The 17,909-nt window shown below is 34.1% G+C and overlaps 1 protein-coding gene across 2 annotated transcripts in view; it reads right to left on the minus strand.

Moving 5' to 3' along the window:
- Positions 1-9,531: 9,531 nt before the first annotated feature.
- LOC145261200 (endothelin-converting enzyme homolog) overlaps positions 9,532-17,909 on the minus strand; it is a 662,230-nt gene continuing 653,852 nt past the window's right edge. For both annotated transcript variants that reach the window (XM_080119539.1, XM_080119540.1), the window contains exon 20: positions 9,532-9,758. In XM_080119539.1, the coding sequence (XP_079975665.1) occupies positions 9,749-9,758 (10 nt within the window). In that variant the 3' untranslated portion in view covers positions 9,532-9,748. The remainder of the gene's footprint in view (positions 9,759-17,909) is intronic.

Genomic DNA, 17,909 nt, shown 5'->3' on the forward strand with positions numbered 1-17,909 from the left:
AACTGAACACAACATATTGTGATGTTGTAAGGGACAGAATTATAAATTAAAAAAAAAATTGTTTGCATACCTTATTTTGACGTCTGAATATCAGAACTTCGATTGTGTTTAATTATCCCGATTTTGAGTTTTGAAGTGTGACATTCGGTGAATATGTTAAGTAAAATAATTAATTTAAGTTAAGCAAAACAAAAAAAAAATTTTTTTAATATTTATACGAAAAAAGCCATTTTAAAATCTTTGATAAATAAATTAACAATTTTTTTTTAGCGAGCCGAAATAATGCATGACCATTATTAAGCAGGGCATGCTTTGAAGAATCGACACAAAAAAAAATTCGATAAATATTGTGCCCTTTGTGTTAAAAATAGCACCATTTTTTCGATCCCGTTTGAAAACGCCGCCTTTCGACTACGGTGGACCAAACGCGCTGAAATAATTTTTTTTTATTCTGCTTTAAATTGCCCCCCCCCCATTTTGGGGAGCCTGGTCCCCACACACATACACATTAAAAACCAAACTCATACAAATGGTGACCCATCTGGTACTGGCCAGCCTCAGCGTTAATAATACATTGAAATTTTCGTCACTGAAAAATAAGTTTTTTTTTTTTTGCCTGTTTGGTCTTCCATAGTTTGCTTTTTATCAAATGCAAAGGTAAACATTGTCGATCTAGACTCTTGATCGACGCGAAGTAACTGGTTGCCTATATGAATAAGTGGAATTATTTGAAATCCAGGTACTTATATTATAATATATATGTGTATTCTCTTAGAAAATCATCCTAAATCTTAGTTAGACAACAAATAAATAAATTAATTATTTCAAAAACCTTTTTGTTTTTTTAAATATTTATGTACGTTTTTTTGTGCAAGACAAAAAAATTGTCAATTGTTAACTTTTTGGGAAAATTTAACATTTAAAATTTAATTAAAAATAGTAGAAAAAGTTTTACATTATTCTGTTTTCTATATGATAAAATTCAGGGTTTTATCTTTCTGGGGAAAAAAAAGTTACTCAGAAATAATGGATTTTAATAAATGTAATTTCGTTTTAAAAAACAACAACAACTTGATTTTTCGACCATTTTTGACGGTGCCTAAGTTAAACATATAAATTAATGACCGCATCTTAAGAAAAAATCTTTTTAATGTAAAAACAGAACTCGGGAAGTTTAATAACTCAATGGCTAGCAAGAATGAAATATTCGTGGATAATCACACAGGTTCAATGGACATGTCTAAAGAATACTTCTAATTATTTTTCCTCGAGTTTTTATTATTCTGATTTTGCTTTCGGCGGGGGAGTAGTGGGATGTAGAAGAAGGGGATTCAGTGTGGATTTGAAAGATGGAGCGAGATGAAGTGATGGGGAGGGGGGTCAATAAACTAAAATAATAACTCCAGTGCTATTTTTTTTTTCTGCTTTTGTCACGTTTTTTTTTTCTTCCAAAAATGAACTGAAGAAAATATGAGAGATTTCATTTGAAAGAAAAAGTCTTGGGGCCAAATTCTAAGTCTGCTCCTCAAATATTTTGGTTTAAAAATAAAAACACATCCAAAAGAAAACAAAATGATACGCTTTCTAAAGATAATTGTTTAAGAATAAAAAAAAAAACATTAATTAAAGTTTTCGAATAATTCAAAGGCACAATTTTTTTTTGTTTGAAATTAAAAAATTTAATAAATAATAACTTTTTTTTAATGTTTTATTAAAGAATTCTCGACGTGTAAATAATAATTTTGATATTGATTCAAGTTTTTTTTGGGGGGGGGGTTATTTGACACAAGGTCATTATATTTTGAACGTGATTGAACCCTATTCATAAAGACTAACATTATATAAACTATTTTTAATGTTATTGATATACTGCATGTAGCAACTACTGATTTGTGCATTAATTTAAAAAAAAAAAAAGTTTTTGCGGACTGTTATCCTTATCTTCATAGTTGTTGTTGCTTCACAGCGTTTCGGCCAACTATTCCTGTGGCCTTCTTCAGGTGGTTAACAGCGACGGGATAGGAATGCGTTTTGGCGAAAACATGATGAGACAACAACAACTATGGAAGGCAGTAATCACTGGGGATATAGTTACAAGACTCATCATTCCTATCCCAGCTCTGCCACCATGTAGAATAATCATGCTTGGTTGTTATATAATGTGGCAAAGACATGTCGTTATATGAAAAATGGTTTATTTATACATATCTACATGAGGGTAGATGTGTACGAGTTAATCGACGGATGTTCTATGTCTATATTCATACGCCAAGGGCTTAAAGATATTGCGCATATGAAACTAGTTCCACAATATCACTACATTAACCACCTGAAGAAGGCCAGAGGAATAGTTGGTCAAAACGTGTTGAAACAACAACAACTATTAAGATGAGGATAACAGTCTGCAAAAAAAATCAATACACAAATTATGAAACCTCATCCCAAAGGATTCCAAAAAATAAAATAATATAACTACTGATTTGTTTTCGTGTGCATTATGAATAGACATTACCTGGTACAGTGTGAGAAATCATTGCTCATACCAAGTGAAGGATACATCTTCGACAATCAGTTTGGCAGAGTCTGGGTCATTTTTAAGTAATTGATGAACTTACTTGAGGTATAGACTTATGCAGTTCTAGGAGGTCCACCTTCTCGAGTATTAAGGAGTTAGTTTATTGATAATCTGCTGAGGTGCTTTTAGTGGCGAATGTCGATGGGGCTACTCAAGCATTCTGAGGCGCATGTGCACACACCGCTTGTGTACTGGCAGAAGAAGAAAAACGTTCTCCTGAAATTATTTTCAATAGGTTCATGGAACAGCTAGAAACAAAAGGAAACTTCAGGTAAATACTTCCTCTTGTAGGAGTTAGTATTTTCATCTTTATAGGCAAAGGATGGGTTGGTTTCACTGCTATGTTTTCTTTGTCATCATCGTTTCGCATGGCTCTTCTCAATAAGATGTGACGATACAAAGTGTGGGGTATATGGTTAGAAAAGAAGAAAAAAACCATACCGCAGCTCTCTCTTCACATCACGTGATTTTCGGTCCATAAATACCAGGGGGCGGCCATTTTTATTTTCTCTATTTTTTCCTTTCCTAACACGAGCCGCACGATGCATGAGGTAAGGTTCTTTACTTTTAACCACAAACAATAATGGATTGCTGCTTATAATGCCTTCTATTGCCCATGATATTTTGATTACCAACACTATATTTCATTAGTCTAATAATATTAATTTACTTGTCCGACGTCTGGTGTAAAAACAAAAAAAAAACATGATCATCGCAAACATTAATTAATGAGAACTGAATTACTACACTTTATAGTCGCTCTTTATCAGTTAAAAATCAGTAAAACCATTTTCTCTCCCAAAATTTTCAAAACAAAAAAAAACATGGCTGTCTGTTTACGGTTTCAGATTAGTTATTTTATTTTATAATTTCACAAAAAATTATGTTGAGAGGAGACTAAGTTTTATTATTATTATTATTATTATTATTATTATTATTATTATAGATTCTATTTAAATTTTTAAAAAAAGTGAATTCACATCTGTTCCTCATTTATATTGGTTTAAATGTGCTGATGGGAAGTTAAGCAAAGTTGAGCCTGGTCATTGCTAAAATGGGTGGCCAATTCGGCAAATTCCAGGCGACACCTCTCTGCAAGAGTTGCAAAAACCTAACGTCATCATCTCCCCTGACATCCAACTGGGGACCGCTAGTGAATTTCATACTCTCATAGAAACTTCCTGCTTCGGAGGAAGCCAGTTAAACCCGAATAGAGTTAGTTCCAATGCATGCGCGCACACACACACACACAGACACACAGACACACACAGACACACACACACACACAATGTTTCATTGCTTAAGATCATCTTTGACTAAATCACTCCAAATCTTCTTCATCCAGTCTTTTGCTCAGTTGCTCTTACTTTAAATGTGGGTCATCTATTCATCCAATCAGAGCTTTGTTCGACATGCCCATACCACTGCAGATGATATCAACACGGAGGACATTCCAGTCTCAATGCCTGCTTTTTTCTTTGCTAGTATGTCTCTTCCACATCAGATGTTGGATTACATGTTGGTCATGACGGCACAAAGTGATTTTCTCCATGAAACGCGATCATTTATGATGGTTCTAATATACCATTGCTCAGAGTCATCCTCCTCTGAGTAATTCCAAGTCATCTTCAGCCTGCCCTTTTCCTCACTTACTCTTAACTGGGATGTGTGTGCATCTATTTATCCAATCAGAGCTTCGTTTAGCATATCCATACAACTGCAGGTGGTTGCAGTACAGAGTTGATTCCAGTCTGAGCACTTTCAACCTAGGTCGTGTACTATCTGCCAAGCTCTGGCCCCTGTCACATTTCAACAGTGTTAATAGGAGCTCAGCACATGCAATATCACGTGTACAACTGAACTACGGTTCTAACTGTTGTATATTCAACAAGAGAAAACAAACGACATGATAAACTGGGAAGAAGCTCATGAATTTTCATCCATGCAGTCCATACAAAGATTGCATTTTAGCCATCTAGTCATGTCAGTATGAAATGACTTTCTTCATGAAAACTCTTAGTATTGAATTTATCTTATACTAGCATTTCAGCCCGGCGTTGCCCGGATGTTTGGAGGTGTATGTTGAGCAAAAAACAAAAAACAAAAAAAAAATCTTTCAATTTTTTTTAAATTTGACCCCTATTATGATCCTTTAACATTCATTGTTTGGGGTTCAAATCAAGTTATTAAGTTAGATCCGTGTCCAAGGAACCTACATATAAAATTTCAATTGTTTAGACCGAAAATTGGCGGAGGAGTTTGGTAGAGTTCTTAAAAGTCAAATCGTTGAACTTTGACCCCTTAACAGCCAAATTTCTGGCCGAAAACCGACCACAAAGATTTTCCCAAATCTCAGTACCCTGTATATCAAATTTCGAGTCTGTAGGCTAAAAATTAACAGAGTTATTGCATAGGGAAATGTACACAGACACACAGACACACACACAGACACGTTCACTTTTATAGATATACTAGCATTTCAGCCCGGCGTTGCCCGGGTGTTTGGATGTGTATGTTGAGCAAAAAAAAAAAAAGCGGTGAATTTATTTTAATTCGACCCCTATTATACCCCTTAACATTTATTGTTTTGTGCTCAACTCAAATTATTAAGTTATATCCATGTCCTAGGAGCCTATATCTAAAATTTCAAGTGTTTAGACCCAAAATTGTCGGAGGAGTTTGGTAGAGTTCTCAAAGGTCAAATCGTTGAACTTTTACCCCTTAACAGTCAAATTTCTGGCCGAAAATCGATCACATCGATTTTTCCAAATCTCAGTACTCTGTATATCAAATTTCGAGTCTGTAGACTAAAAATTGACAAAGTTATTGCGTAGGGAAATGTACACAGACACACAAACAGACAGACAGGCACACAGACAAGTTCACTTTTATAGATATACTAGCATTTTAGCCCGGCTTTGCCCGGGTGTTTTGAGGTGGACGCTTAGCAAAACAAAAAAAAGTCAATTTTTTTTAATTTGACCCCTATTATGACCCCTTAAAATTTATAGTTTCGGGCTCAAATTACTTTATTAAGTTAGATCCAGGTTCAAGGAACCTATATCTAAAATTTCAAGTGTCTAGACCCAAAATTGTCGGAGGAGTTTGGTAGAGTTCTTAAAGGTCAAATCGTTGAACTTTGACCCCTTAAATGCAAAATTTCTGGCTGACACCCGTCACATGGATTTTCCCAAATCTCAGTACCCGGTATTTCAAATTTCGAGTCTATAGACTAAAAATTGACAGAGTTATTGCGTAGGGAAATGTACACAGACAGACAGACAGACAGACAGACACGTTCACTTTTATAGATAGATAGATAGATAGATAGATAGATAGATAGATAGATAGATAGATAAATTATACAGTCACTCTAACTTTTTCTTGGCCTTTCTTTTTCTCACTCACTCTCAATTGGCATGTGTGTACTATTTATCCAATCAGAGCTTTGCTCAACATGCCATATCACTGAACGTGGTTGCAATGTGCAGTTTACTCCAGTTTAGGCACCTTCGGCCTCGATAGCAACAAGTCAGAACTTGTGTAAGGTCAATTTTTACATATTTCACATTTTTGTATTCACATATTTATTTATCCAACCGGAGCTTCCCTCTACTACTGCATGCGATTGCAATGCAAAGTTGATTCCAGTCTAGGCACTTTCAGTTCCAGTAGCAAGGAGCCAGAATTCTCAGTCACCAAGATGTCCACAACAATTTCACTTAATCTATCATTTCTCTATATCTGCAGAAAGACAGCATCCTCTATCTGTATAAGAACCACGTACGCCCTACAAAGGAGTTCTGTTGCCACATGTGGGCAGGAGCTGCTCGGCATGCCCTATCTTGCCTTTATAGAGTTCAAAACCTGCTCCGAAACCTGGTAGGTGATGCCTCTTTTTTTCTTCCCTGCAACCTCTTTCCCACAGAGGAGACCTATGCAGTCTGTACACACAAGATCGAGATTCCCACCCCCATGAGCACAGATTATGTGGCTAAAATAACCGGTTAGAAGTCTCAAGTAATTAATAACTTATTCCTATTATCATCCATATTGAACCTTCAATCGTCAGACAACTGTCACTTAGAACTGATTATTACTAAGCACTCATATCTGTTTCGCCATGGATCCTTGAAAAATCAGAAATTTATTTCATTATATTGACAGTGATTTTTTTTTTAAATGGAAATCGCTCCAAACGAAGCGTGAAGCCACTTGATGTAAGGAGCTAGAATAATTTTTAAAAAATACTACTTTAAGGTTAAAAACCAGGCAATGATTAGTTGGAGATGGATAGATTCCAATGAAGTAAACAGCAATTCTTCTCCTTTTGTCAGAAACATCGCACATAGAATATAACGAGTAAAGTATGAAATAAAGAAAGCAATAGTTACACGATTGCCAATTAACAAGAGAAAATGAACGACAAGGTAAACTCACGAAACTTCAACCATGCAGTTTATAGACGCAAGATAAAGCTTAATTCACATTTTCCACCAGTACATACGGTCCTGGATATGACCTAAAACTATATCCGATAGTGAGGCCCCACCTTGCGGGCCTTAGGGAGTGTGGAGCCACCCTTTAATTGCCATTGCTCCCAGGTCCACTCTGACCCGGAGTGGTAGTACCTGTTAGGGTCCCAACTATGGGTTAAATAGAATCTGACTTAAAAAAATATATACTCCATTAAAAATCTTCCTCAAAATAACTAGATTCGGCATTAAATAACCTGAAAAGGGATGATATGCCGTAAAACAAAAACAACCAACCAACCAACCAACCAACCAACCAGAACATACAATATACAAAGTGATAGTTTGAGCTTTCAGTATCCTCTTTCTTTTAAATATCACATCTGAAATGGAATATTGTTGGCACATCTGGTCTTTTGCATCAACCACTAGCCTCTCCTTTTTAGATAAGATGCAAGAAAGAATTTCTAATTGAATATGTTCTGCCCTGTATGCCAAAGCACTGGCCCTTGTCACATTGCAGCAAGGTTGCACTTCCAATACTAAATGTGATTCGATTAACTTACAGCATTTGCATGCTTCAACCTAAATACCACCGACCCATTCGATTAGCAGCAAGGTTCCAGCTCTTCATATTTAAATTTTAAATAGCATTTTACTTCTTTAGTAACATTTAAATTTGAAATAGCCTTTTACTGTTTTGGTAACATTTAAATTTAAAATAACATCTTAATTTGGAATAGCGTTTTACTTATTCGTTCACATTTAAATTTTAAATAACTGTTACTTATTTGTCCACATATAAATTTGAAATAACTTTTACATATTCGTCCACATTTAAATTTGAAATAGCTGTTACTTATTCGTCCAGAATTTAAATTTGAAATAACTGTTATTTATTTGTCCACATTTTAATTTTAAATAACTTTTATTTATTTGTCCATATTTAAATTTGAAATAACTGTTACTTATTTGTCCACATATAAATTTTAAATAACGTTTACTTATTTGTCCATATTTAAATTTGAAGTAGCGTTTTACTTGGTTACTAATATTTAAATTTTAAATAACTTTTTACTTTTTCGGCCCTTTTTACTTATTTGGCCCATTTAAAGTTGAAATAGCCATTTCTTTTTCGGACACATTTTAATTTTAAATAACTTTTTACTTTTTCAGCCACATTTAAATTGTATATGACATTTTCTTCACTAAGTGTACAGAATGAATGGACGCATCTAGAGAACTTAACTTCTCTTTCCATTGTTGTGCCCTCATGGCCGGCGTTTGTTGTGTTAATGATGTTCAAAGCTGTTGTTGTTTCTTTTTTGCACCGACACTTTTAGAACGGGAAATTGTGATCCAATTCTTAGTTCCCAGCATGCATTGCTCAATTGCGAAGGGATTTCACTGCAGGGAATGATGTTAATTGCATTTGCCATTTTTGGTTTAAAAATCAGTGAAGCTAATGATGAAAGGAGGAAGTAATTATGGAACGTGAACTTTTTTTTTTTCCAAAGAAGCAGTCAGGGTAGGTGGTGATATTTGGGGAGAAGATGCAATGGAGTAGAATAGAGTAGGATAGGATGCTCACACCATATGCACAAGGATGCAGTCTGGCTCCTAAAATGAATGCATTGAGTGATGCATTAACACTTTTGCACTGGTATATGATTATTTAAGCATTTAAGCATATGTCTACAACGTATATATATATATATATATATATATATATATATATATATATATATATATATATATATATATATATATATAATTTCTCGTTATATATATATATATATATATAATGTGTGTATATATGTATATATATATGTAATCAAATTATGGCTTTAATATATATATATATATATATATATATATATATATATATATATATATATATATATATAAACTAAACTGGTTCCCCCACCAGACTTGTTTGGTGAGGAGGGCGGCTAGTCTCCCTGAAGGATTAAAAACAAGACCTTCCAAAGGGCGAATGAACTCTTTTTCTGGGTCAACGGCCAACTAGCACCGTGTATATTTGTGTGTGTGTATATGTGTATTGGGGTAGAGAGGGCTCCCTTAAGCCGTGGTGAAGGCAACCTTTCTAGGAGAAACAAATCTCTGATTTAAAAAACCATAAAGCGGAAGTCCTGTACCCGCATTAAGCTGGTCTGCAGTTTAATTTGTTGCTGGCTATCTTGCTCTTGCTTGTTGCTGGATCTCAACATTTTGAACCGAGAGAGAGACTTAGCTGTCGTACAAAGCTAAGACTCTGTAACATCATATTTGTATAGATACTCCCTCAGACATTTTGGCTCATGGATTTTAAATGCCTGAGGGAGTGGCACTCGTCTGACAAGACGTTGCAATCATTATATATATATATATATATATATACAGGGTGTCCGTAAAGTTACTATACAGTCTTACAAGTTACTATACAGACACCCTGTAATATATTAACAGTACAGTAAGATATTTTATTAAAATATTTATTTGTAACGAAAGAAATAAAAAGAAATAACACCTTTATGTTTATAAAAATCTCAGAAAATACACGTGTTACATCCGAAAAGACTGTAACAATCAAGGCAAACAATTTCTGTGACAAATATTCCTGTGCGTTTTCTGTTTTCCAATATCGCTTCAAAATAAATTTGCGCTCTTCCAAAGTTAGCTTGCGTGGCATGCTTGATTAAATAAACCTGTAAAGAAAATAAATATTAACTATTAATACAAATATAATACAATAAAACAATAAGACTGTATAGTAACTTTACGGACACCCTGTATATTAAAGCCATTATTTGATTACATATATATATACATATATATATGTATATATATGTAATCAAATAATAGCTTTAATATACATATATATATATGTATATATGCATATATATATATATATATATATGTATATTAAAGCCATTATTTGATTACATATATATACATATATGCACACACATATATATACATACATATACATATATATACATATACATATACGTATATATATACATATATATATATATATATATAAATATATGTGTGTGTGTGTGTGTGTGTGTGTGTGTGTGTGTGTGTGTGTGTGTGTGTGTGTGTGTGTTATTTAATATATATATGTCATCGAACATGGTTTTAATATAATAACATGCGATGCAACTATTTTTCAGATTTTTTTTTTAATGTGATCTTGCCCAATTCTTTTTGTTTTCTTTTTAAAGTTAACAGGTTCCTAGTTTTCTGATGAGTCAGGGCGGAAAATATTCAAAATTTACCTCATAATAATATGATTGTTTGTTGCACTACAAAACAGGCGCTGTAAAAATAAGTGGACGCTTTGACATGCTGAAAGAAAGAAATGCTAAGATGAATAACATCATGCAATTTGGCATATATCTTTTGTCATATATATATATATATATATATATATATACATATATGTACTTTTTTTTTTTTTGGTAAAACTGGTAATTAGTAAAAACCTGAAGAGGGTGCTCAATACTATTGCAGAGCAAATATGTGTTTTATTTTTTTTATTACCGTTTTATCTGTTTGGTTACATATATTTCGGATATTGGACCATGTTTACGATCCAACAGCCGCGTCAGGTTTCTGTAAGGGCTGACGAGGCTGTTGGATCGTAAACATGGTTCAACATCCGAAACATATCTAACCAAACAGATAAAACGGTAATAAAAAATAAAACATATATATATATATATATATATATATATATATATATATATATATGACAAAAAGATATATGCCAAATTAATATATATATATATATATATATATTAATTTGGAATATATCTTTTTGTCATATATATATATATATATATATATATATATATACATATATATATGACAAAAAGATATATGCCAAATTAATATATATATATATATATATATATATATATTAATTTGGCATATATCTTTTTGTCATATATATATATATATATATATATATATATATATATATTAATTTCCACAGCCAAACAACGTTGCAGCCCACAAGAGCCATGACAGTCAACGAACCGGAAGTCCAAGACTCACGTTTCGCCCTCATTTAGTTAGACACATCCGAACTCAGGATTTGAAACCTGAGCCTCTTGCATGCGAGACAAGTACTCTATTAACTAACACAGATCAAGCAAACCACGCCAAAATCTGACTGTGAAATGGACCTACTTTGTTTCGACAAGGGACGTGGTCATCTAACCAACTAATAACCCCAAGCAGATGCCTCACAAGTAGGAATTTCAACTCGTAAGAACGATGGCATCTAGCAATGTTAACCTGGCGAGCAATTAATGATAGAATTTTTAGAATGTGAGAGATTATATAATAATTTCCACAACCAAACAACGTTTTTTGTTTGTAAAATTTATTATATAATCTATATATCCAATCGAGAAATGGGTTGCAAATTGAAATGTGATAAGAAAATGGTGCGAATGTGCAAAAGCACCAAAATACCGGCAGTGTTTGTGATGAACCTAAATTTCGTCGTCCTAGAGTTACTTCTCACAGGGAAGACAATAATACTATCAAGATCTGCAGCCTAAGAAACAGATTTGAAATGGCTCTCAAAATCCAACAACAGTGTAATCTTGTTAAAAGTGCTCCCTTTCTACAGTTAAGAACAGATTGAATGAATTTAATTTGCGAAGCTGTGTTTCAAGAAGCAAGCCAATGATTTCTGTAAAGAACAGAAAGTGCTGTCTGGGCTTCGTCAGATGCAATGGAGATAATGACTCTTCATATTGGTCGAAAGTGATTTTTAGCGACGAAAGCAAGTTCAGTAGGCTAGGCAGTGATGGAAGGAAGGACAAATAATTTCATCCTAGGTGCAAAGTTTCAACGCTGCAAGATGATGTAGGTTCAGTTTTAGTGTGGGGTGTTATTAATGTCAATGATCCAGGGCCTATAAGTTGTTTGCAAGGTTGAATTAATTCGACCAAGTATATGTTGACTGAGGATTTAATCAGTTTAAAATATCCACCAACAGGCAACAAAGTATCTTTCATCATAATTGTTGTTCCAGGTTATACAACGTAACGTTTAGTCCATATGCCACGACTTTCTCTTAGTGATCGTCAGGAGCTCATTAATCTCTACCTTTCTGGTTTATCCAATTGAGAAATCAGCTGCAGATTGAAATGTGACGAGAAAACGGTACGAAAGACTGTGCAAAAGCACCAAAACACTGGCAGTGTTCGTGATGCCCCTAAATCTGGTCATACTAGAGTTACTTTCAACAGTGAAGACAATGCTATCAAGATCCGCAGCCTAAGAAACAGATTTGAAACACCTCCCCAAATCCAACAACAGTGCAATCTTGTTAAAAAGTGCTCTCTTTCTACTGTCAAGAACAGATTAAAGGAATTTAATTTGTAAGGATATGTTGCAAGACACAAGCCAATGATTTCTGTAAAGAACAGAAAATGCTATCTGGACTTCGTCAAATGTAATGAAGATCATGACTTCATCTAGGTCAAAAGTGCTTTTTAGCGACAAAATCAAGTTCAATAGGCTAGGCAGTGATGGTAGACAGTATGTCCGTCAGAAGAATTTAATCCTGGGTGCTCAGTTTCAATGCTGCAAGGTGGTAGAGGTTCAGTTTTGATGTGGGGCATTATTAGTACCAATGGTCCAGGGCCTTTAGTTCACTTGCAAGGTCGAATTAATTCAAGCAAGTACATTAATATGTTGACTGAGTATTTTCTACCCAACTTTGGTCGGAATTTGGATGATAATCCCATCTTTATGCAGGATAATACTCCCATTCACACAGCTGGCAATGTCAAGAGGTTCCTTGAAGAGCATGATATTCCATGTTTGGATTGGCCTGCACAATCTCCAGATCTCAATCCTATTGAAAACGTATGGCATTACATCAAGCAACAGATATGCAATGATAAAATTTCAAATCTGGAAGAACTTTGGACAAAAATTAAAGAGAAGTGGGATGCACTTTCACTGAAGTATTGCCGCAGACGAATTCAAGAGAATTCCCCAAAATTTGCAGGCTGTCAAATTGCAGAAGGGCTATGCTACTAAATAATAACTGGTTCATTGTTTTCCTGTTGTAATTTTGTTGCCTTAATGTTCTAAAGTTACATTTAAATAACAATTTTCCAGTGTGCGGACTTTCTTTTTGCCTTCTTGATTTGAAGTTAATTTTTTAAAACTGACGTGAACACTAGGATACAGCAATTAAAAGTCAAATATGAACAAGTAAAATTATAGGCGAATCAAATGAAGAATAGGTTGTTTTAACAGTTACATTCAATTTAGCTTAAATTTGCGATTTTTAAAAAAATGCCAAGTGCAGACTTTCTTTTTGGCGGCACTGTATATATATATATATATATATATATATATATATATATATATATATATGTGTGTGTGTGTGTGTGTGTGTACACATATATATATTTATATATAAACTAACATTAATACAAAAAAAAACACTAACCTAGATTTAAAACAGATCAAGAAGCTAAATATCCAGGCTAAATAGAGCACACACAAAGGAACAGGTCAACCAGAGGTCAAATAGGCCTTTGTCCGATAAATGCATTCTCATTGGCTAATAGGAAGGGCGCGGTGGATACTAGAAAGCTGATTGGCTAACTAAAATTTCAATAGAAGATGCTCATGTAAAAACGACAAACAACCACAGAATTCGCGCATAAGCCTGAAGAATCCTAGAGTGGATGAAACGCAAAATATTCAGTGTAGCTTAATCGACATCTACATTTTATAACTTACTATATATATATATATATATATATATATATATACTAGAAGAATATCTAAATTTCATGCAAAATTGGTTTTATTTTCAATAAAGTCGCAACAACACAAATATAAACAATAAATTTAATAATTGACTAATATCTGCATAAACAAATGTCAATTTTCCATAAATGGACGATCAAGCTCATTATAAATTCAAGATGGCCACCATCACAATATGCAATTTAGTTAAATTTTACAATTTATTTTGTCTTACTTACTACGAATATGATGTACATTGTTTGAGCATGCAGTGAAAGTATTTACATTTAAAAAGTAAATTTAAAAAAAATCATTTTTCTAGAAAAAAATTCATTGCTCAGACGGATAAGCACAATACAAAGGAAAATGATATTTAAACTTAAGCGTGATATACAAAAACTATTTCAAATTTAAAAGTAACAGCTTACAAACTGACGCGACCATGTGGTGACTGAATAGCGAAGAACGCTAAAAAGAAAATGTCCTTAATTGCTTACCCTCTTTCTTTCTCCTCTTCATTTGGAATTCGCTTTCTTCATTACTTCCAAAAGTAAGTTTCACAGGAAAGTATTAACTCAAAGTATTTTCAACTAATGAAAATCGTTCCGAAACAGATAAAGTAGCACATATATGTGAAAGTAATAAGCCACTATAAAGTCGCAATAAATAATTAGAAGATCTGACTCATATTTTCTTTCTTTTTTAAACATAAGTCGTTTATTATCATTTTTCTTTCTCCCCGTCTTGACACTAGCTTAAAAGTCTCTCATTTCCACATGTCCATTTCACCTGGTGGCGTTTCTCTTTCTTTTGACTACACGCTGGCGACAGCCATCCCATTCTCGTTTTCACTTTACACCACATCCATCTCTTTCGGCGGCAACGTTTTTCTTATGTGGTGTCCTTTTTTTTTTGTCTTCAGACACAATCCCGAGCACATTGACCAATTTGCATACATGTTCAAATGCTGCTCCTGCTGCCAATAAAATCGCTTGTCATCCATCCTTTAGCTGCTACTGACATGCGCTCTGTTGTATAGAACGAACTTAGAAACAACAAAATCATTTCTCTCAACAGAATGTGGAAGCTGGCTGCAGTATCGAAGGACCTCAATAATATACTCTCAACAACCTCCATACATGTCTTTGGGGGCTGAGGGAGGCAAGGTGGACAAAACTCAATGACTCACAAACTAGCTTTCTTTATCTCGTGCACACATTCTTACACACTAGCGACAGTCAGGTAAACAGAAACCTACACATTAACAAGCACACTAACAAGCACAAGGTAAACCAATGCACACACATACACACTGCCACACTGCCAAATACTTACATACAGATATTATTTACTTTTATTTGACTTGTGACTATTTACTCAATTCTCTTTGTTATGTTTTACATGTAGGGACCCAACACGTTGTATACTCCATCGCAAAGAACAACAACAAGGAAAACTAGATTCCTTTTTGTTCTAATTAAACAACAGCTTTTATCTACAGGTACTTTCCTGTCTGGCCATGCTTAGCATGCCTTTACTGCTCCTCAAACATGCTCCTTGGTATGCACACATGTTCTTTTAATAATCTTTTTCTTTACCATGATGTCATCTCGCACACGACTCGGTTATTTGCATACAGCTGCTCTATTAAATCTTTACTAGTGATGGGACGATTCCAATATATTTCCCGATTCTGATACAATTACCGATTCTGTACTAAATTCTCGATTCTGATACAATTACCGATTCCGATTCTGGTTCGTTGTAAATCTCTAAATATTTAACTATAAAAGTGTTATTTTGTCCCGATTACTGTAAAAACAGGTCTTAAATGCGCCTACATTTTCTCAAGCGTAAAAACGCATTTGTGCGGGGGTGATCTAGAGATTTTAGTCTTACTGGAAGTTTAAGATTAATACATATTAATCATTTTATTACTTCAAGCGATGTAGATGTATCTTAAACCAAAATCAAAAAAAAAAGATAATTTAAGGAATTGGTTTTGGCATCGGCAAATAGGCTCAAATTTTTCCGATTCTGATACCAATTCCAATACCCTAAAAAGCTCCGATTTTTCTGATTTCTGATTCCTATTCCAATTCCGATTAATCGTCTCAACACTAATCTTTAGTGAATAGTCTGTTCTATAAACATTTCACTGATTGAAAATTGAATATCTATAATATAAAACGCAAAAATCTGTTTAAATGTATGTATGTATGTATGTTTGTGTGTCTGCCTAAAACTTTCGACAGAGGCGATGGATTTTCACGAGATAGGTATCCTTCTGAAGCGCTCGGCCCTTCGGATGACAAATATCGAAAAATTGGCTAAAAGCATTAATTTCTTCACCCTCAACTGGGCACTTTTCTATAGGGAGGAGTCGCTTTTCTTGTCGATATTTTCGAAAGTCATCCCCTCTTTTTGATTATCTAGCCTTAATTTAAATCTTCGTCACTTCCGGTTTGGCGATTGGCGCAACAGCAAATACGTCACTTTTTTGTTTGACGTTCTTTTCCTCCTTCACAGTATGGGTTTGAGACTGCCTGTCGACTACCACTTTTTTTTTTTTTTTTGCTCAACACACACATCCAAACACCCGGGCAACGCCGGGCACCCAGGTTAGTATATTTATAAAATTGAAGATATAAAAAATATTTTGCTCTGAAATTTAATACAGAACTATGTTTATGCTTAAGTTACCGCTTATAAAGCAATATAATTCAAGGATTTGGGTGTTATGGTTGCCTGTGACATAAGGCACAGACTTAAATGCCTTGGTAAGTTAACTAAGCTAAGCGAAAAATAATTTAAAAAAATAACAACATTAATCGTATTATTTAGCTTCTTCACACTACTGATCTCATCTTGAGTGTTATTTTCACAACATTTCAGTCGGTGTAACCTCCGACCTTCTTCAGTTGTATGTTATTGAACTTAGAAATGTTTCTGTTGAATTCGGGAATCTGGACTGAATTTCAACCAGAACCCTTTTTTTACTTCACGGAGGTAGCAGACCCGGGGTGCAGTGGTTAGAGTACTTTGAAAAATCGATCGTAAAAGTGTTATTTTCCTGAAGACTGAAGGTTCAATTCTCAGTGCGGACGACTAAAAGATACAATTATGAATTACTTAGGACCTCTATCCAGTCATGGCTGACAGAATGAGAGCATGCTACCCCCATGAAGTAAATAAAGGGTTCCGTTTGAAATTGCATCTAAATGCCTGAGTTTGACAGAAATGTCCCCAAGTTCAACAAGATACACCTGAAGAAAGTCGGAGGTTATATCAACCAAAACATTGTGAAAATCACACTCAAGATGAGAACAATAGTTCGATGAATCCAAATAATATGAATAACTAATCCTCATCTCAAAAATTCAAAAACGAAATAACATTAGTGTTAATTCTACTGATTTAACATTTTTAAACGTTTCTTGTTCTTGGGCAAGGTTGTTCTAATATATAACTGACTACTACAAAGAGAGATAGAGGCGACTTATATTCTCTGCTACTACAATCATTATTCAACATAACATTATGAAGATATATATATATTGCTACAACTGCTACTTAAGAACACTACTCGACATATGATAACCATATTTGTTATGCGGTGAAAATTAATCCATTGTGTTCCAAACAACTTCTCATCGTCGCCCTAAAAAAAGTAAAAGGCTTGGACAAAGGAAGCAGAAAATAGACCTGATATTTCTGAAGAACACATGATTCAATAGATTAGGAACACTATGGGAGTGCTAGCATTGATTAATGGCATGAACTGCGTTTAATTGCGGTGATTTACAACAAAAATTTGTTCATATTGGATTTGAAAACAATCAAGTTTAAACTGTAGGGAAGCAGTTCTGCGGCAATATGTTCTACAGATGGGAATTCCCTTACAAATTAATTCTGTCTATGGAAATTCCACTTGACACTATGCACATGGAAGGCGAAAGAAAAGTCTTTATTCTTTGTGATAGTATGACGGCATTATGTTGTGGATATTTTATATGATGGAACCAAAGATTTGTGCTCAGTCGGGAATCTTCCATGGAAATAAA

This window comes from Euprymna scolopes, chromosome 37 (assembly GCF_053919585.1).
Source record: "Euprymna scolopes isolate OS-2025 chromosome 37, ASM5391958v1, whole genome shotgun sequence".
NCBI classification, from domain to species: Eukaryota; Metazoa; Mollusca; class Cephalopoda; order Sepiida; family Sepiolidae; genus Euprymna; species Euprymna scolopes.